Source organism: Garra rufa, chromosome 21 (genome assembly GCF_049309525.1).
Source record: "Garra rufa chromosome 21, GarRuf1.0, whole genome shotgun sequence".
Classification (NCBI taxonomy): Eukaryota; Metazoa; Chordata; class Actinopteri; order Cypriniformes; family Cyprinidae; genus Garra; species Garra rufa.
In genome coordinates, this window is record NC_133381.1 from 16,188,074 (window position 1) to 16,209,923 (window position 21,850).

General features: G+C 34.1%; 1 protein-coding gene across 1 annotated transcript in view; it reads right to left on the bottom strand.

The window, feature by feature from the left end:
* Positions 1–21,850, bottom strand: part of ank3a (ankyrin 3a) — a 119,574-nt gene that overhangs the window by 55,629 nt on the left and 42,095 nt on the right. Inside the window, exons 8-22 of the mRNA XM_073826522.1 lie at positions 21,637–21,735; positions 19,717–19,815; positions 17,001–17,099; positions 11,340–11,537; positions 10,821–10,919; positions 10,549–10,647; positions 8,304–8,402; positions 7,958–8,155; positions 6,263–6,361; positions 4,679–4,777; positions 3,276–3,473; positions 3,084–3,182; positions 2,898–2,996; positions 2,716–2,814; positions 2,263–2,358 (exon numbers count right to left, since the gene is read on the bottom strand). Coding sequence (XP_073682623.1) covers positions 2,263–2,358; positions 2,716–2,814; positions 2,898–2,996; positions 3,084–3,182; positions 3,276–3,473; positions 4,679–4,777; positions 6,263–6,361; positions 7,958–8,155; positions 8,304–8,402; positions 10,549–10,647; positions 10,821–10,919; positions 11,340–11,537; positions 17,001–17,099; positions 19,717–19,815; positions 21,637–21,735 — 1,779 coding nt within the window. The remainder of the gene's footprint in view (positions 1–2,262; positions 2,359–2,715; positions 2,815–2,897; positions 2,997–3,083; positions 3,183–3,275; positions 3,474–4,678; positions 4,778–6,262; positions 6,362–7,957; positions 8,156–8,303; positions 8,403–10,548; positions 10,648–10,820; positions 10,920–11,339; positions 11,538–17,000; positions 17,100–19,716; positions 19,816–21,636; positions 21,736–21,850) is intronic.

A 21,850-nucleotide genomic window follows, 5' to 3' on the forward strand; every position in this document is an offset into this window, starting at 1 on the left:
GATAAATCATAGAAATATATACGAATATTAAATATTATATTACATTATACAAAAATGCTATATTAAATCATTATATTATTATATTATTAAATATTGCTGATTATATTGCATAAAATTGCTAATTATATTCATAATATGACATAATACAACTTACTTTTAAAATCAATAACATAATACAGATGTAAACATTCTGACTTATACATTCTTGTTATTGCCAGTAACCAATAAATTCTAGAAATATATAGGTATATTAAAATATTATATAATATTATATTAAAGATTATAGTAAATTATTATTTAATTTGAATAATTCAATTATTAATTAAATTCTGATTTCGAAAAGCCAATAATTTTTTTTGTTATTGACGATAACCAATAAATGATAGAATATATAGAAATATTAAAAATGTTATACTATTTTGATCTGTTATATTATATTTTATAAAAACATTATAAAAATATTATATTAAATTGTTATACTATAATATTATTATATTATTAAATTAAAAATATTGCTAATTATATTCACATAAAATTGCTATTTATATTCATAATATGACATAATAATACAACTTACTTTTAAAATCAATGACATAATACAGATGTAAAAATTCTGGCTTATAACAATAATTTTTATCCCACATAACCAGAATTTATACAAATTATTTTTGTGTTATTGCCAATAACCAATACATTATAGAAATATATAGCAGTATAAAAAAATTTATACAACTTTATTATATTATATTATATTACAATATATTATATGATATTATTATTATATAACAGTAAAAACTAAAATCAATCAGATTAAATGCTAAGTGAATTCAGGCATCAAAACATTATAATGTACAGTATGAAAAACACATATTCATTTGGAGAGTGTTATTAAATTATTACTGTTTTCAAAAAAATTAACTTTAAAGGAACACTCCACTTTTTTTGGAAATAGGCTCATTCTCCAGTAACTGAATATCCAATAACGGTTGAAACATAGTATATTCAAAATTCAATCTGAAGTGTAATAAAAAATGAAAGTGCTCATATTATGCCATTTTTAAGGTTCCTAATATTGTTTTGAGATCTCCTACAATAGGTTTACATGCATGCTATGTCAAAAAATGTTTTGGTAACACTTTACAATAAGGTTCATTAGTTAACATTAGTTAACCACATTAGTTAACATGAACTAATAATGAACTGCACTTATACAGCATTTATTAATCTTTGTTAATGTTAATTTCAACATTTACTAATACATTATTAAAATTTTGTTAACATTAGTTTATGCAGTGTGAACTAACATGAACAAACAATGTACAACTGTATTTCCGTTAACTAATGTTAATAAAGATTAGTAAATACAGTAACAAATGTATTGTTCATGGTTAGTTCATGTTAGTTAATACATTAGTTAATGTTTAACTAATGAACCTTATTGTAAAGTGTTACCAATGTTTTTTTGTTTTCTCAAAATTTGCATTTAATATCACCTAATTTTCCAGTGACTCAAACGATTCGTTTGAAGCAGTTCAAAGATTCATTGTCTCCAAACCCCGCCTTTCCATAAGCCTACTCTGCTCTGATTGTTCAGATGGCCCAGACTGCTGTGATTGGTCTACCGTGTACAGCATGTCAGAAACGATACGTCCATTGTCATAGTTCCCTATGAACACTCGATAAAGAATATAAACATCTATTATTTATCATATTTACAGTTTAAAACTGTGTACTGAGCCATCATTCAAAAGCAAGCTTTTTGTGAATCCCGCATTGAACTCCCCGAGATTAGTGAAGCAGTCGTCAGTAAAATAACATGTTTAAGGCCGGGTCAAGTTATTATTATTATTCGTGGCCAGCCAACCTGTTACCCCGTCACGTGTAGCCATCACAGAAGTGGCATTCGAAATACTAACAACTCGTTCAGGCTGCTCAGAGTCGAGTCTTTCTTTTGGGAGACAATATCTTTATTTATCGTGCACTTTCGGCTATAACTTTGCACATTGTTTGCATTCGCATACAGCTACATTACACACTGCATGAAAGGCAATTTTTAAAATGGCATAACGGGCACTTTAAATTCTTTCCTCAGAAGTGATTAGCATGATGTGGCTGGTTGGTGTGCATTTGATTCAGAATACAAATTGCATAAAAACCAAATCGCCTGGTATTAATTTCTATGGTAATTGTGGGCATTGTGGGAAGAGGATGTTGAGAGAAGTAGGTCAGGACGCAGATGGTGGGGCAGGTTGAATATGTTACCGTGGCAGTGAGGTTTTCATCTGTAACTCCTCTTAACGTGTCCACTACGGAGATGTAACCCAGTCGTCGAGCAATGGAGAGAGCAGTGTTCCCATTCTGCCACACACAAACACGAAAGAAAATGACTTTACATCTGTATATAAGGCCTGCTAAATGTGGGTATTATATGCATAAAAGAGTGAGATGCGTGTTTATGTGGGACATTTCCATAAATTACTAATTAAATGCATCTTTATTAAATAAAAGCATTATTCCTACAAAAAAAAATCTTAAGAAGAAATAATGCTTTTATTTAAAAAGGATGCATTAAATTAGTCATTATACTCACCCCAAACTTTTTGAATGGTAGTGTATGTGTGCATATGTGAGTGTGTGCTACAGTACAAGTACTGCTGACCAAGGTTGACAGCTTGCTGAGTGAAGCAGGTATTCCCAGCATGCCTCAGTACTCACCACTGTGAGTTCATTGGGCGAAGCTCCATATTGAAGCAGCATATTAATGATGTGGGTGTGGCCTTGCTGCGCTGCTTGATGAAGAGGTGTGTAACCATTCTATGCACCGAACGACAGAGAGAGTCAATTTACATGCAAAAGAAGATTATATCCATATCTTGACAAACTACAAACAGACTTACCTTTGTTTTGGCATTAGGCTTGGCCTGATTCTCTAACAGGAAGTTGGCCATCTTCATGTTGCCATAGTGACACGCCACATGCAACGCAGTGTAACCACTCTATAAGGAGAATATGAAAGACAATGAATCAGTCTGATTGTGGTGATTATGTCATCAATGGAAACACCACAAAACTTGACCCCTGACCTTGGTTTGGGCGTCAATTTCTCCTCCATGGTTCAGCAGCACTTCAGCAACGGCTGCCCTGTCATCCTGTGCAGCCAGGTGCAGCGGCGTGAGGCCGATCTGTTTTACAAACACACACTGTGAGACAAACTAATACTTTTTTTCAATCATGAGCTGTGTATATGTATAATATGCACATGCAACTATGCTTACCTTATTGCCCATATTAACATTGGCCTGTTTGGTGAGCAGCAGGGATACGAGGTCCACGCTGCCCTCCTGTGCGGCAAGATGGAGGGGGCTGATTCCCTGTCGGGTCACTGTGTTACACTCCGCCCCATATTCCAACAACGTTGTCCCAATCTCCAACTGATTCTTCTTAGCTGCGATGTGGAGAGGTGTGTAGCCATTCTAGAGAGAAAGAGAGAAACAAGACGCAAAGATACAGTTTTTTTTTTACAGAAATACTATAAATGCAATATATTTTTCTTGTGTTTTTTCCTCAGTACTTTTCTAGATTATACAAACTAATTTAGCATAACAGAGACTGTAAGAAACGCTTTAACATTACTCTGTACACCCCAATTTTGGGAAAATGCAAGCTATGAAATTTGGAACTGCAAAAATCACATACTCAATCATATTTATCTTTACTTAATCATATTTATACAGTTGAGGTCAAAAGTTTACATACACCTCGCAGAATCTGCAAAATAAGAGGGATCATACAAAATGCATGTTTTTTTTTACCTATATAAGATATTTCTCATAAAATGTTTACATATAGTCCACAAGAGAAAATTATAGTTGAATTTATAAAAAATACCCCGTTTACATACACTTGATTCTTACTGTTGTTACCTGAATGATCCACAGTGTTCGTAGATCATTCATTCTGAAAATGTTTTTCTTTTCTTTAAGCATTAATCAAACATGAACCCTAGAGGGACATGAAAATATGAAATTGGATAAAAAAATATATATTTCAATGCTTTTGCATTTGCTTAGAAAACCTTTGCATTCCTCCAGGAAAATCCTTTCTGTTGATTCGCAAAAGTAGTTAGCAGAGAACACAAAACATTTGTGAAATATTTATTTTTTCTCCCATTACATTTTTTCCTATCACCATGTCCCTTTAAGGGCTCTGAACAATATTTTGTAAGATTTATGCTTTAAACAAGAATATTTAAAAATAAAACAAACTTAATTCGAGACATATTTTCTCTGACCATTTTGTTTTTCAGGTACATTTTCTTGTATTTATTCATTTGTTTTAGCTATGTTTACTGAACCACAAAATAAAATGAATGATTAAGAAAATGGTTTTTGCAGAGCTCAGGGTTAGAATACAGCCTGTTTAACAACTCTTCCGTGCTGTTGTGTGTCAATTTGAGTTAGTTTAGTTTAGTATTTATCAGATTTTCTGCAATTTAACATAAACTTTTCAGCCTGAGACTTCATGACATCCTCCACAGATGTGATTCATACATGGCAACAAAGTCACAACAGCACATGATGTGGCTTATTTACAGTCACTAAGATCTTCAATGGAAAACAGCACGGAAGGGTTCATCCAGCAACCAAATCTCGATGGGCTGGAGTGTGTGTGTGTGTACCTTTGCAGCAGAATGAGGAGATGCTCCCTGGTCCAGCAGTAACAGAGCCACTCTCTGATTATCATAGTGAGCAGCCACATGCAGCGGTGTTAACCCAGTCTACAATATACACACAGACCCCAGCACGTTCACACACACGCAGACCCCAGAACGATCACAAATACCAGCATGCACGCACACATACACACAAACACAAGACGCATGCATGTATGTCAGCACATACAGTACATGGGTGTGCACACGGGTGAGTGTACACACACACATACACACAGACACAGCATGTTAAAGTTAGAGGGAAAAAATCTGAGCAAACCACATTAACCTAGCAGCACGAGTTCACACACAGTATGAAGTGAAAAACACATTTCACGGGGTGAGTGTATCTTTCTTTAACATAGATTAAAGGAATAATTCACCCAAAAATAATAAATACTCTCTCTTAGACCATCCAAGATGTAAAGTTTGTTTCTTAATTGGAACGAAGTAGGAGAATTTTTGCTCATGCAGTGAATGGGTGCCGTCAGAATGAGATCTGATAAAAACATCACCGTAATCCTAAACAATCCACACGACTCCAGTACATCAATTAATGTCTTGTTAAGCAAAAAAGCTGCTTATTTGTAAATAACAAATCCATCATTAAGACATTTTAACTTTACACTGTCGCTTCTGGCCAAAATATAACCAAAAAGATTGTAGTCGTAAGCAAAGGTTTAAAGTTAAAACATGCCTTGATGGATTTGTTTCCTACAAACATAAAGTTTCCGATTAATCGATGGACTGAATTAATTGTGGATTATTGTGATGTTTTTATCAGCTGTTTGGATTCTGACGGCACACATTCACTACAGAGGATCCACTGGTGAGCAAGTGATGTTATGCTAAATTTCTCCAAATCTTTTGCCAATGAAGCAAAAATTTTATTTTTTGGGTAACCTACTCCTTTAAGCATCTGTGTCATATTTTCTTATCTCTATTGTTGTACTTATTAAAAAGCTTAATCTGTGTTAAGGAAACCGGACCCTCATGACACATAGCTGACGCACAGCTGACATATGACACATAGAAAAGATTTGTCAGCTCTGTGAGTCTCTCAATAAAGCTAGTTATAACAGTCATACTTTGTAGCACAAGAATAGTGAGGAGGAACCATTTGGGGGAAGGCTGACACAGATGAACAGACGAAGACAAATGAAGGCCCTGTCCCAAATGATGCCCTCAGCCCTTGTGGTCTAAGGAGTCATGGTTTGGCTGGTTGGCTTGGCCCACTTAGCCCCTGCTGGTTGATGTTGTAACTACACCATCTGGCTATAAAAATGAGGTTTCTTCATTGAAGGCCGTTTAACAATAGCCATGTTCTCTGACCATTTTTTGTAAGTAGTTTATACAAATACTTCCTAAATTATAGTTACTTTTGACCAATTTGGTGACTTTTGAATCATAATGACTAATGGGACACAAGCATGAGTGAGTCTACATCATCATTTGGGACAGGACCAAGCAGTGTTATGTGAACAAAGTGTAAACCACCATGCATAAATGGCATTTTTTTTGTGTGCATAATGTTTGCATTTGTTCACCAACCTTTCCTGCCGCATCCGGCGCAGCTTTCTTCTGCAGCAGAAGATTGGCCACTTCCAACTGCCCATACTTCGCAGCCACATGCAGGGGAGTGAATCCTTTCTGTGGACGTATATGTCGTAGTGAAAGAAGGAGAGAGAACAAAAAAGAGTGAAAAGAGATGCATAGTTTCGCTATTTTTATTATGACAAAGTCATGAGGATAAAGCACTATTCACAAAAAACACATAGAGTGGGTCCAGAATATGTTTTTGACAGATGTCTCTAATGTTCGCTTTGTCTCTTTAGTCATTTAATACAGGAAAAACAGTAATATTGTGAAATATTATTACATTTTAAAAGAACTGTTTTCTACACTACCAGTCAAAAGTTTTTGGACAGTAAGATTTTTAATGTTTTTAAAAATGTTTTTGTTATTAGTCTCTTTCGCTCAAGCCTGCATGTATTTGATCCAACGTACAGCATAAATATTTTACTATTTTAAATAATTGCTTTCTGTTTGAATATATTCTAAAATGTAATTTATTCTAGTGATCAAAGCTACATTTTCAGCATCATTACTCCAGCCTTCAGTGTCACATGATCCTTCTGGAATCAATCTAGTATTCCCATTTGCTGTTCAAGAAACATTTATTATTATTAACAATATTTAAAACAGTTGAGTACATTTTTTCAGAATTCTTTGATAAATAGAAAGATCCAAAGATCAGCATTTATCTGAAAAAAAAAAAAAAAGCTTTTGTAACATTATACACTACATAATTAAATTAAATTAAAAGCTTGGAGCCAGTATCATTATTATTATTATTATTATTATTATTATTATTATTATTATTATTATTATTATTATTATTATATTATTAGCAAGAATGCTTTAAATTGATCAAAAGTGATGATAAAGACATTTCTATTTCACAAAGATTCACAAAAGATTTCTATTTCAGATAAATTATGTTCTTCTGAACTTTCTATCCATCAAAATTCTAGTCAGCTGTTTTCAACATAATAATAATAATTATTATTATTATTATTTTTTGACCAGCAAAATTAAAATATTATTATGATTTCTAATATTGAAGTGAAAAATATTCAAAGAGAAAAACATTATTTTAAATAGTAAAAAATATTTAAAAACTGTACAGTTTTTGCTGTACTTTGGATCAAATAAATGCAGGCTTGGCTTGGTGAGACTTTTTTTTAAAAACATTAAAAATCAAAACCTTTTGACTGGTAGTGTATTTTAATATACTTTAAAGCTTAATTACTCCATTAAAGCCATTACTCCAGCTTTTAGTGTCACACAACCCTTTAGAAATCATTCTACTATGCTAATTTGACGCTCAAGAGCATTTCTTATTATCATCAATACAGAAAAAAATATTTTTTTAAACATGTGGATACTTTCAGGGTTATATGATTGAAAAATGTAAAACTTTTGTAAAAGTACAAAATCTTTTACTGTCGCTATTGCTCAATTTAATGCATACTTGCTAAATAAAAGTTTCCATTTCTTACCAAAAAACGTGTAGTGACCCCAAACGGTAGTGTATTTTTTCTTCAGTTTATATCTTCTCTTTGGTTACATTATTTAAATTAAAACCCACATTTAAATTCGATTTTAAATTCCAATTTTTTCATTGTGGTTTTAGACTTTTAAACCCCACCATATGTGTTTTACACAGTACAAACACACACACACCTTAGTTGCTGCAGAGAGGGATGTTCCCTGCTCCAACAGGAGAGCTGCTATATCCTGATGACCCTCACGGGCGGCGAGGTGGAGAGGGGTGTAGCCGGAGGTGGTGGCAGCATTGGGTAACGCCCCCTTCTGAAGCAACTGCTGCACAATCTCCAGTTTTCCCAGACGGCTAGCTATGTGCAGGGCTGTTTGGTCATCCTAGAAATTGAAAACAGGGTGATAGAGAGAGAGAGAGATGTTAGGCAAATCTGAAAGCTCATTTACCATCTGTCGTCTGTTCAAATCATGTGTCTGGTGGGATGTGGACAGTGGTTTATTCAAATTTGAGCTAAGGTGTGTGTCTCACCTTGGCTTTGATGTCCACTTTAGCACCATTCTGTAGCAGGTATCTGACAACATCAGCCTGGCCGGCTCTTGCTGCCATGTGCAATGCTGTTTCACCTCTCTACAACACATTTGATGAAGTGCATGTGAGCTTTAATATATTAGATCAAAATTAATTTTAAACATTTTGTAACATAAAAATATTGTGTGATGGAGTATTTTAATGAAAAAAAAAAATCAAAGTAGTATGTGAATTTTTTATGTATTATGTCAGGATACGCATTTTACTTTAATTCTATTAAAATATTTCTGTGGGAAAAAACTAAACTAAACTAAATTCACTGCAAAAAAATATACATTTTGTATTGATTTTTTCATTCACACTACATTCACAATATATTAGTTCAAAATTCATTTTTAAGTAATTATTACATAGTAATATTGTGTCATGGAGTATTTTTAATGATAAAAAAAAATCAAAGAAGTATATGAATTTTATTATACAAATTCTTTAAAAAAAAGACTTTAACGAAAACTTTAAATTAAATGTAAAAAGAATACATACATTTTGATTTTCTCATTCAGGCTACATTTACAATGTAAGTTCAAAATTAATTATAATGCTTATAATAAAGTATAATATTGCATAATAATAATATTATGTAATGGAGTATTTTTATTGAAATAAGAAGTATATGAATTTTATTATGCATTATGCCAGGATAGCCTTTACACAAATTTTATTAAAACATTAAAAAAAAAAAACATTTCAACCAAAACTTTAAATTAAATGTAAAAAATATTAATTTTGTATTGATTTTCTCATTCACACTACATTCACGATATTAGTTCAAAATTAATTTTAAGCTCATTAATACATAATAATATTGGGTGATCATCAAGTATATAAATCAAAGAAGTATATAAATTTTATTATGTATTATGCCAGGATAGCCATTATACAAATTCTATTAAAATATTTCTAAAGAAAAAAAAAAAAAAGATTTTAGCCATAACTTTAAATAAAATTAACATACCATTTTGTACTGATTTTAACTGATTTTCTCATTCACACTACATTCACAATATTAATTTAAAATTAATTTTAAGCTCATTATTACATAATAATATTGTGTGATAGAGTATTTTTAATAAAAAAGAAAAATCTAAGAAGTATATGAAGTTTATTATGCAGTATGCCAGGATAGTCATTATACAAATTCTATTCAAATATTTCTAAAGAATGTTTTTTTTAGCCAAAACTTTAAATATTGTGTGTTGGAATAATTTTAATGAGATAAAAAACTAAGCAAGAGTTTTATAGCCATTATACAAATTCTATTTTTCTATGAAAATTTTTTTAACCAAAACTTTAAATTACTGTAAATGTAAAAAACATATACATAGTTTGTATTAATTTTCTCATTCACACTACAACCACATTTACATAAAAGAAGAAAAACAATATCATGAAAAATATCCACCTCTAAATAATAATGAACAGTTATTTTGAAAGACACAAGGAAGAGGAAGTGAAACCATTTCAGTCTTTGCAGGGCCAAGTTCAAAGGCTGGCAAGTTATACTCTCATTGAACATTTGTAATTTGTTGTTTTTTCATGCTTGACAAATTAATCAAACAAAATATGTCCATTCAGTCACATAAAATGATGCGTTTTAGTTTTTATATAATATATAATTTTATAAAAGTTCATTTATATTCATTTAGCTTGAGTTGCACAATGTCATATATGTGACCCTAGACCACAAAACCAGTTATAAGTGTCAATAAGTGTTTTTTGAATGCTGAATATGATGTATGGTTTGTTAGGATAGGACAATATTTGGCTGAGATTTGAAAATCTGGAACCTGAAGGTGCAAAAAAAAAAATCTAATTATTGAGAAAATCGCCTTTAAAGTTGTCCAAATGAAGTTCTTAGCAATACATATTACTAATCAAAAATTAAGTTTTGATATATTTACGGTAGGAAATTCACAAAATATTTTTTATATCCTAAGCATTTGGCATAAAAGATAAACCAGCAATTTTGACCCATACAATGTATTGTTAGCTATTGCTACAAATGTACCCATGCTACTTATGACTGGTTTTGTGGTCCATGGTCACATATTAACAAATGAAGATATTCCATGTCTGATACAATGTTAAAAATAACAGAAAAGCATTTTCAAAAGCAAAAGTTTCACAGAATGACTCACAGTACATAAACCGTATCTCTAACACTGTTCTTAAAGAGGAAACGTACCACATTGGTGGTGTTGGGTGAGGCTCCATGATGCGTAAGCTGTTTCACTATGTTCTCATGACCCATAAATGCAGCAACATGGATGGGCGTCAACCCCGACTAAAACAACCAAACATTGAAACACATATAAAACCGCTTGTGCTATTATATTTCCCAAGCATATGCAGTAAAACTGCAAGCATTAAACTTCATTCAAAACTAAACTATGAATCTAATGCTTGTATGGTATAATATCAAATCACATAAGTTATGAATAATCATTCAACTTGTACCTCAGTGACCGCCTGCAGTGATGCCCCATGTTTCAGCAGCAGCTCCATCACCTTCACTCGGTTCTTCTTACAGGCAATGTGAAGAGGTGTAAAACCGTTCTGTGGATGTAGACACAAAAATGCACTGCTTGACTGAGATGCCACCACACCCACATTTACCAGAAGTGGGGAACCACAAAAACCTTCCTCTGGTTGAATAAACCCACAATATTCAGTGATAAAGCTGTGTGCTGCTGTTCATTTTATCTGCTTTAAACTTGTCATCAAGTTTTTTTCCGAGGTTCAGGTTTATTTTTAAACTGTCATAAGAATGTCACAGTATTACTATGGCAACATGCTCGCATTGTGTCACCCTCCCTGCCACAACTGTGTTTTTGTCTCTCACATTGTGAAGGGAAAGATTAACATTCATTCAGCTGCATCTGGTAACAGAAGAAAATGAACCCAGTCACCCCGAGAAAGATAATGCAGAGAGAAAGAAAACAGCGAGAGGGTATTTTCTGAGGTTGAAATTCTCACCAGGGCTTTAGCATTTGGGTTTGCTTTCTTATCCACGATGACTTTGGCAACTTTGTAATGTCCGCAGTGAGCGGCCACATGCAGTGCCGTCAGGTAATCGTTGGTGACATCATCCACTGGGGCATTGTGCTGAAGGAGCAGCTGGACACAGTTCAGGTGATCCCCTTGGGTCGCCATGTGCAGCGGAGACAGACCGTTCTATAGCAAACCAAAAAATAGCAATTGACATTTAACAAGAATAATTACTGTAGGTAGATTTTTTGATGGCAAAATCTAATATCTTGGCTGATGGTCACTATAAAACCAAAACAGTCAAACCAAAATTTATGAGAGGGTGCTCGCTGCAGAGCCAAATAGGACCTCACTGGATCTAGTGGGCGGGGTTTGATACATCATAGGTCCAGATGCAGGTAGCGGCCGTTCGAACTAATGTACAACCTGTATGCACAGTAAGAAATCTGAACTGTACTTTAAAGATAAACTGAACTTTGAGATGTTCATATAAAATCTAAATCTTACATTTATCGCTGTCTCGACATGACTAATGTTATTGTTATGTTCTGACCCCCTAAAACATTAATCAGGAGTTATTGGCGTAACTATCAATAGCTAATAAATACTAGCATTCTCCCATCCCCATGGTACATTTTAGCATGTGTAGTGTTTTTATTAAGTCATAGTTTTTTATTTATTTATTTAATTTCAATATTTGTTTAACTTGCACAGATGCATCAGACAATACTTGTGCGAGGACAGGATCCCCGCTGTCTATCCAGAGATGTACAGTGCTGCCAAAAATACTACTGTACCCACTGTAAATCGCTGTATAACCATTTACAAATGCAGTTCAAGAAGAAGGTATGTGTGTAAATTATTTTAATTATAGTACTGTGGGTGTGAAAAACACATTGTGCTTGTTGAACCTTTATGTTTTTGCATGTCAGTCATTTCTTTCTAGCATTTAAAACTAAAAATAAATTGTTCATTCAATATGTTCTTGTGTTGTAAAACCTTTGGGAAGTCTGAATTTCACATACTTCGCTTAAGTTTTTTTTTTTTGTTATAGGTTTCTGCTTTACATTACTTAATTTTAATCATTACAAATATTAAAAACAAGTATATAAATATTCTTTACATGGCGATCAGTCTGCAAGGGCTGATGTAGTCTGTCAGGCATTTGTTCCAGCTCAGTAGTAGCATATTCATCTAAAATTTTATTTATTTATTTATTTTTTTAATGAGGGCAGAATTTGGTAGAATTACATGTGTTCTGCTTGGACAGAACAACCTTTACCTACACTGGCCTTGGTGTTTGGTGGGAGTGTGGAAAAAATAAAAAATTAAATTAAAAAAAGGATCTTAATGTTGTACTCTTGAACAAAGTGTTTCATCACAAAATCTCAGTATAGGTATGTAGAGAGAATGTTTATGTATTGTTCAAAATGTTTATGTGTTTACCTTTTCTGTTTCAGAAAGGTGTTTATGAGCGGCACTTCATTAATTACATTATTGTTGTAATTCTTATACTGCACACAGGACTCTGATGATGGAAAACATTTTGCTGGCGTGTAAGTTGGTGAAGGAAGATTCAACTGCCAAAGATCTTAAGGATGAAGGAGGAACATGCCTTGTTGGCTATCACAATGCAAGACTCATAAACACCATGTTTTATGAAGGTGAAAGGGATGAAGAACAAATTTGTGCTCCCTTCCTTTTTCACTTTTTTAGAGAGTAGAGGACATGAAAATTTTCTTGCAGGAAATAGAAAAGAGATATCTGTGTGTCTTAAAATGTAATTAATATTTTGTGAGAAAAGAAATGTGTTCTTGAAATATATTTATTCATATTTATTATGTTATATCTTGTATACCAATAAAATTTTGTGTGAAAAGAAGTGCTGTGTTTTTGAAATATATTTAAATGCATTATTTTAAGACTTCTTAGTATGACATTTTATCTAGATTTATTTTATGTTTAGATGCACATTTTGCTAATTTAAGTTAATAGAAACAAATAAATCCATTTAATAAGTAATTAATCCTATTAATAAATAAATCCTCATCTCAGAGCATGTGTTATCTTGTTTTTTCCTCTATTGTGGAAACAATATTTTTTTTTTTACAAAAATACAATCAGCCTCTTGGAATTCATGCATTCATATTTACATACATAAATGGGCAGATTACACAAATTAGTCAAACTTTATTATTTATTATTATTATTATTATTATTATTATTATTATTTATTACATAATTTATTAGATTATTTAAATTAGTTCATACATAACAAACAGGTTAATGCGGTGGCTAAAAATTAAAGTGGGGGGCACAGATAGTAAGCTTTCACATTGCCTGCTAAGTCTAGAAATTTACATAATCATAAAGCGACTCACAAAAGTAAGGATTCATCCTAATAAGGAGAAAATAATATGACAAGTTTACATAGATACAAAGTTTAAAAATGTATTAAAAACACACACACACACACACACACACACACACACACACACACACACACACACACACACACACACACACACATAGGGTGAGTAATGTTCTTATCAAGCATTTATGTAAGTATTTACAGTGGGACATGGAACGACACGTTATATTAGTTGACAATAAAGCATTATAAAAAAGTATTTACGTAATTCCGTTTGTCACAGAAACGATACTATGCTTAAAATAACCAGTCATAGTCATGACGAATATTAGAAAAAATAACTCCATATTATCTATGCCAGTATCTTGCGCATCAAAACAAGCATTAACTTCCATTATGGTTGAACTCGCATTAACATTAACATCCACTTGGTGGCGCTTGATAGCGCGTCAAGCCCCGCCCACTAGATCCAGCGAGGGGGAGCTGGAGCTCTAGCTCCTCCCATTTGGCTCTGCAGCGAGCACCACTTGAAATTTATTTAGACACCTTCAACATTTCTTACATTATCACAGTTTATTCGCTAGTTTAGAAAATGGTAATAAAATATGACGAGAACCCAGAGTTGAACTGTGTCAGAACAAATCTTGATCATGTTAGATAACTTGGATAGAAAGGTTTGCAAAGAAACATGGTCAGGTCAAAGTGTCAAATCAAATTTTTGGTCCCAAATTTTTTGTTAATTTTACTGGTAGTCTACCGTATGAAGAATTTTTGGGTATAATATGTCACAGTTTACTATATTTTGCTGTCCTCACTTACATAAATGAACTATAGTGTCTTGCTCCCACTAGTAAAAAAAAAAAAAAAAAAAATCAAAAATTATATCTGGTGTCTAAATAATTTTTGGTTTCACTGTATATATGATATCAACAATATAAATAATTAAATGAATAAGTCCCTTGCTGCAACTAAATTTAAATTTATTTGACGTAATATTAACTGAATTTAAAATAAATAATTTGATGAAAAATAGAAAAGAAAAGATTGATTAAAAAGGGTTTTTCATTATGTAATTCTATTATAGTATTTAAAAAAATAAACAACCAAACATGACTACAAAAGGAAGTAAACTGGTAAGTTTGCGTGAATCAGGGTCAAAAATTAACGAGGTCTTGTGGCAAAAATGCCACCAAAATGAACAAAAATGCCCTATAAATTCAAGACAAATATGCAAAACATACAAATAATGCCCCTGCATAATTAAACAACATATTACGGCTGTCGAGATTAAAAATAAATGTAAAAATGAATGAAAAGTGTCAATTCGCGGATTTACATTTAGGGTGCTTTCACACCTGCCTTATTTAGTTCGGTTGAATCGCACTAGAGTTCGTTTTCCCTTGAAGAGGTGGTCTCGGTACGCTTTCAAACGAACACTGGAGCGGTTTGTTTGTGATGAGAACATGAACCGAACTAGAACAGACCCAACTGCAAAAAGTACTGCGCCTTTTTGGACGGAGTATTTGTTGACAGTTAGCGCTTTAGCAACAAAGCCCCATGACAGCTCGCGGACAAAGTTGTGAGGAGGTGCGGAGCCTCATAAATTTGGTCTGATGATCATATAGGTCCCAACTTTCGAAAACTCACAAGAACATCACAATCTTACTCATTGTTTAAGGGGCCGTTCCCTAAAAACGCGTGGAAAACGCTAGGCGCTTTCTCTTTCTTTCCAAACTTTCCAAACACTCCCGTGGCGTCTGCAGTTGCTAAGCAACCATGACCCGCGCTCTCGATAAATACGCGAATGTTTCAGCAAAGGATAAATGGATTTTCAGCATTAAAAAAATCGCTTGCAGTAGCTCTGCTATTATATTTATTCAAAAATGTTTATTCCTGTACAGCTATGATAAGCTGTTTCTCCAACTTGCCAGTGCTTTCTATGTTATTAAGGGAAAGGATGAAGCTGATTGGTTGGTTCATGCCACATGACCTGCGGTGCGCTAGCAGCATTCTGAAAAGTTGAGATGTTTTTATCTCGACTCGATGCGGCGCGTTAGCGTTCAGTGGTTCAACGACACGATCTGATGTGGATGTTGTCACATGACTGCATTTTGGTTAATTTCAACTGGTTCGGACCAGAGCAATCAGTGTGGTGTGAAAAGGACCCAAAACGGCAGAAAAATGCTACAATGTAGCATTTGTTGCCCTTGGTCCAGACCAAATGAACCGAACCACAGATGTGAAAGCACCCTTAGATTCGCTCACACTTCATCAGCTTTTATGCACTGTTTTGTGCAGCATTAAGCCTTATAACCAATCAAACGCGTTTCTGTTGAACTTAGGAATGCATCTGCCAGTCAGAGGCACTTAGATTAGTCAGCACTGAAAACGCGCCAATCAGAGGCGGAGCTGTTGATGAGGGCACACGCTTGATTTATGAATTCCTTCATCATAAACAACACGGTGCAGATACCATGTAAATAAATGATTTATTTCATAGCTTTAGTGATTATAATGGGAGTTTTTGGATAACTTGTGCTAGACTTTAGGTTTGTCTGTGAAGCCAGAATGTGACATGCCCAAAACGAAGCAAAAACATTTATTATTACAATATAAAGAGCAATAATCTACAATAATGTTTATTGTCATAATATTGCAGCCCTATGAGCTTCTGTTTTTTTTTTAACATGTATAATTTAGACAATTTTAAACAGTCTTGCTATTGACAACAGTTTAAAATATTGATTGAAGTAATTGGGTAAATGTAAGTGTTTTATAATACATTTTTATAATAATAAGGTGATTTTAAAAATTGCCCTCACAAATGTAAAAATGCCTCTGGAAATGAATTCCAGGGCAGTTCCTTAATGGAAAAGTTCATTTCTGACCCTACACGAAACCTGCCGGAAAGCCTTAAAATATTAAACATGCAAAGAAAGCCAGTGTTTAGTGTTAAGCAAGGTCACACTCCGCTTGAAGGGACTGATGCATTTACATGAAAAATAATTTGAGGGGCTTTTAAGTGTGACAGGAAATCCCTCTTGCTTTGGCACCTAAAACCACAATCTATGGTGAAATATCAAATCCATGCAGACAGGAGAAAAAAAAATATAGCAAAGAGAAAGAAAGAAGGCCTGATAAATGCTTCTGTAGAAATAATGACCACATGGGGGCAGTCTTAGACGTGCAGAAATCATGGGTAGACTAGTGATCACACATCCCCACACACTCATAAAGAGGCAAAATAATTCATGGGGTCAGAGAAACTAAGGTCTTACTTTCGTCTTGGACAAGATGGGAGCTCCCCTGTCCAGAAACATCTCAACAACCTGCTCATGTCCACTTCGTGCGCCGCAATGCAGAGGGGTTAAACCATCCTATATGTGCAAACACAAAGATAAAATGTTACATAATATTAAAAAAAGTACCATACTTTTCAGAACAGCTGATACCACAGACAAACCTCAGCACCTCCAGATGCTCCACTGACAATACATGCTGACCTGTTTGATATTTCTTGCAAAGCTATTCAACTTTAGGCAGTATAATATATTGAAGTTTATACTTCTTTTGATCTTGGCTTAGAGTTGCCTTTACCAATGCGCCCACACTGAAGATTTGTTTATTTATTTGTTGAAATATATTTATATATTTATTGATATTCATTTTATTTTGACATTTTTGGTCACCAGATTGTATTGTGTGTTCTTAAAGGAATATTAAACTAAAAATGTCAACATATTAACAAGGTGCATAATGTTCTCTGAACTCATCTCTGATATCACTGAGGTCAAAGGTCAAAGGATGAGCTACTATATATAACTGTAGGAATGTCCTAAGGAGCTGCCTGACATTTTCCTTAAGGTGAAGCATGGATTCTTTTACGCAACTCTCATCTTGTTATTCCTATACTAACAGTATATTTTATATGTCCATTTCCAAAGTTTGGGGTCAATAAATTAGATTTGGGGATTTTTTTAAAGAAATTATTCTATTTAAAATGTATCATTTAAATTTACAGGTCTGACAGATCTGATCAAGATCATTTAATGGAAAATGACAATAAATACATTTATAATGTAAAAAAGATTTCAATGTAAAAACATCATGTTCTTTTTAACTTTATTTTTTATCAAAGAATCCTGAAAAAGTATGTTTGCACAAAAATTTCAACATTAACAATATCAAGCAATGTTTCTTGAGCACCAAATCAGCATATTTGAATAGAATCTGAAGGATCATGTGACACTAAAGACTAGAGTAATGGCTGCTGAACATTCAGCTTTGCCTTCATAGGAATAAAATACATGTATTATATGAATTATATGTCAAAAAAGAAGTTATTTTAAATATTTGACAATATTACTGTTATATCTTTGATCAAATACATGCAGCCTTCTTTCAAAAACATTAAAAAACCTTAACAACCTCAAACATTTGAATGGAATATGTAGTTAAATTTGTGGGACAGCATGTGTTTATATGTGTGTGTGTGTGTGTGTGTGTGTGTGTGTGTGTGTGTGTGTGTGTGTGTGTGTGTTAGGGGTGGGCGGTACACCGGTATCATAGTTATCACCGGTGTGACATTGCGCCACGACATGGATTTTCTAATACCGTCAATACCGTAATAAATCAATTATGTGCCTTGAACGGCTGCATTTACATCAATAATAGCTCATTCTAAACAATAAGGTACTAAAGTTTAATTTGCCTGCAACTGTTTGTCAATTGCATGCGCACATACAGTCAGTGCGTACACACCAAACACAAAGCGAGCATGCGCATCGCGTCACTCACTCCAGTTTATCTGCGGGAGGTTTCCGCATCACTCGCGCGAATAACAACCGGCGCGATCGACCATGGCGGAGATAAATACGATCGCTGCTTTGTTCCTGTTGTGCAAGTTCTAAATGCACCGGAAAGCCAAACGCCGACCTGTCTAGGTTCACAGCACAGTAATGTTTAAATCTCACGATTCCTTCTATAAACAAAGTGTGTAGAGAGAGTGTAAATAAGAGATTGATGGCAGTACAGAGAGCATCGTTGATTATAATAGAGCTTTGTGATATCGCAAACTAAGATGAGGGACAGCTTTTAATATTTTTATGGGAGTTTGTAAATGAGATATTAATTTAACACAGCCGTTAAATAAACAAGACGTTATTATTAAGTGACTTACATTGTCTGAGAATAACACTATGCCCGATTTTGCTCTGTTTTGTCGTCAAAATTTATTCTGGAACAAGTCACACCGCTGTGTTTAAATGAAAATGTGCAGTTCTCCAATCAAACACTGCGGTGTATTGTTTAAGTGAACGTGCGTTTTTAAACTAATCTAGTGAAATGATTCAATTTCCCATTCATAAATAGAGTCACTTGAATGAACCATGTGTTCTAACGAATCAAATGAACAATACGATTCAGTAATTAATTTTAGTGTCTTGCCGCCACCTGCTGGCAGATCCTTTCAGTTATTGAAATCTTAAATACTTGTGTATTCCAAATTTTATTTTAAAAACACTAATCTCAACATGAATTTATAGATTTGATTGCGCTCATGGCACTTCTGAGCCTCATTTTCATGGACGACACTATAAAAATGAAGAGACAAATCTTGCTGATCATAATTACTTGCTGAACTATTACTAGCACTATACCTCATAGGGGTTTCAGTTCAATGAAGCAAATTGACTTGACTGGAGAAGCCACATCTCAGTCAACTCTTATTCATCAGCATTGAAGGGCCTGAGTTGGACCATTTCAATGGCCAGAAGGTAGTTGAAAGGTGGCACTCTCAGACAGAAAGGGCTCTGAGAGTATCGCTCTATAACAGAGACAATATTTGTGATCTTCTGATCAAGACCAGGAACATAATACCGTGATATTATACCGGCACCGTTCAAAAGATGAAAAATACCGTGATATTAATTTTAGGTCATATCGCCCACCCCTAGTGTGTGTGTGTGTGTGTGTGTGTGTGTGTGTGTGTGTTACCTTGGTCTTGGCATCAATTTTCGCTCCTCGGTCCAGCAGCAACTTAACCATGTTCCCATTCCCTCTCTTAGCCGCCACATGCAGTGGAGTGATGTCATTCTGTATGCAACCCACACAAACACCAGAAGACACACAGCAGGTACATGAGAGATACCTAAGATCTCACTCTAAAGAGATTAAATCAAAATAACTACCTATAAAAATAACAATAATATTTATTTCTGAGGAAGAATACAGAATATTCTGTGTGCATGTGACCATGTGCATGTGACCCTCAGGCTGAAGCAGATTCATGCATGCGTTTGTTTGGACTGTGCCGGCGATATGACAGTTTGGAGAGTTCTGCCGGGTGGGCATTTGGCAGACATACACACACATATACATGTGACTATGTGTGCTCACAAAGAGCCTTAGGCAGACCATTTAGCTCATTCATCAAAACACTTATGGAGCATTTTAGGCCTCAGTCTGGTGACTGTACAACATTAATGCAATACTGCCCCCGTTTGACACTCAGAGGAACTGCATGACCACAGTCATAATGAAACCGAGTCTAGCTGCATATTGAAAGGGAATCTATGAAAGCCCGTTTCTGCCACAATTCTAACTTCTCTAACAATTCTAAATTAGGTCAGAATTGTGAGATATAAACTCGAAATTGCAAGTTATAGAGTGTTTTCACGATTTGCATCAATTGGCCATATTGGCGGCACTGAATGTAAACAATGCCACTGAACTGAACGAAACTCGCATATTTTGCTGATTATTGCTGCTGAACATAGTCAATTATTGTCATGTTTTGGGCTGTGTTAATAGGTCAGGACTGGGAAATGTTTGGAGTACAATAGACTGCCAAAAGTTATAACAATTAAGGAGAAGCGTGCAAAAAAAACTGTCTGAGGAGGAACAAAAGGCATTTGTGGTTGGCCAAACTGAACCAGGATTTCCATGGCAAGAATCTTGACAACATTTGTGTTTGTTCTTATCATTTCCAGTCAGGTAGGTGAAATATTAGGCTAATATCTTAATTAATACTGCTCCTATGTATCTTTACCACCTATTAACTTTAGTTTGTCAAAATATTTCACCCTTTCTTGCTTAGTAAGTCCTACTCTATATGATTTAGCAGTTTCCACACATTTTTTTCTTGGTTTAGACAACTGGCCAAATTGTGATGTAAGTGCAAACCCTCTATAAAGTCAGAATTGTGAGATATAGAAATTGCATGATATAAAAACACAATTGTGAGAAATAACGTCAGAATTGCAATTCTGACCTTTTTTCTCGCAAATGCAAGTTTGTATCTCACAATTCTGACTTCTTTTCTCAGAATCGAGAGATAAAAACTCACAATTGCAAGTCCAGGTTTGAGGGAGAAAATGACTATTCATATAAAATGAATATTCTCAGAATTGCAAGTTTATATCTCTCATTTCAGACTTAATAACTCGCAATTGCGTGTTATAAAGTCAAAATTGCAATTATAAACAAAACATTTGGATAAAAAAGTAACAATTGTAACATATACACTCACAATTCTGAGTGGTTAAGAATAGTGTGTTTATATCTCGCAATTGCAAGTATTTATCACATAGTTTTTACTTTATTTCTCAGAATTGCAAGTTTATATCTCACAATTCTGACGTCATAACTCGCAAATGCGAGTTTATATATGCCCTAAGAAAAAGAGTCAGAATTGTGAGATAAGAATTTGCAATTACCTTTTTAATTCAGTGGCAGAAACAGGCTTCCATAGGAATCAGTTCACCTGAATGATCTATTCAAAAGTGTGTACTCCAAAGCATTTAGCTTATTTAGCATAGGGTCAAACAGAAGATTTTAACAGAGCATGGGAGAACTTTAGCCCTATAATCTGTTAAAATCGGTCCACTGAAACATTAGATGGTGCTGTGTCCTTACCCTTGCCATGAAGTCCACTGCTGCTCCTCTATTTAACAGTAGAGTTGCTACGTTGATGTTTCCATAGTGGGCAGCAATGTGGAGAGGAGTGAAACCGCTCTGATGAAAAGAAAGACAAAGAACAGAATGGTTGAAACAATTATTCATGAGTCCATTTAGCTACCCGTGGTTCCTCAGACATGTCTTTTTGTAAATACGGCTTCAGTATGGGATT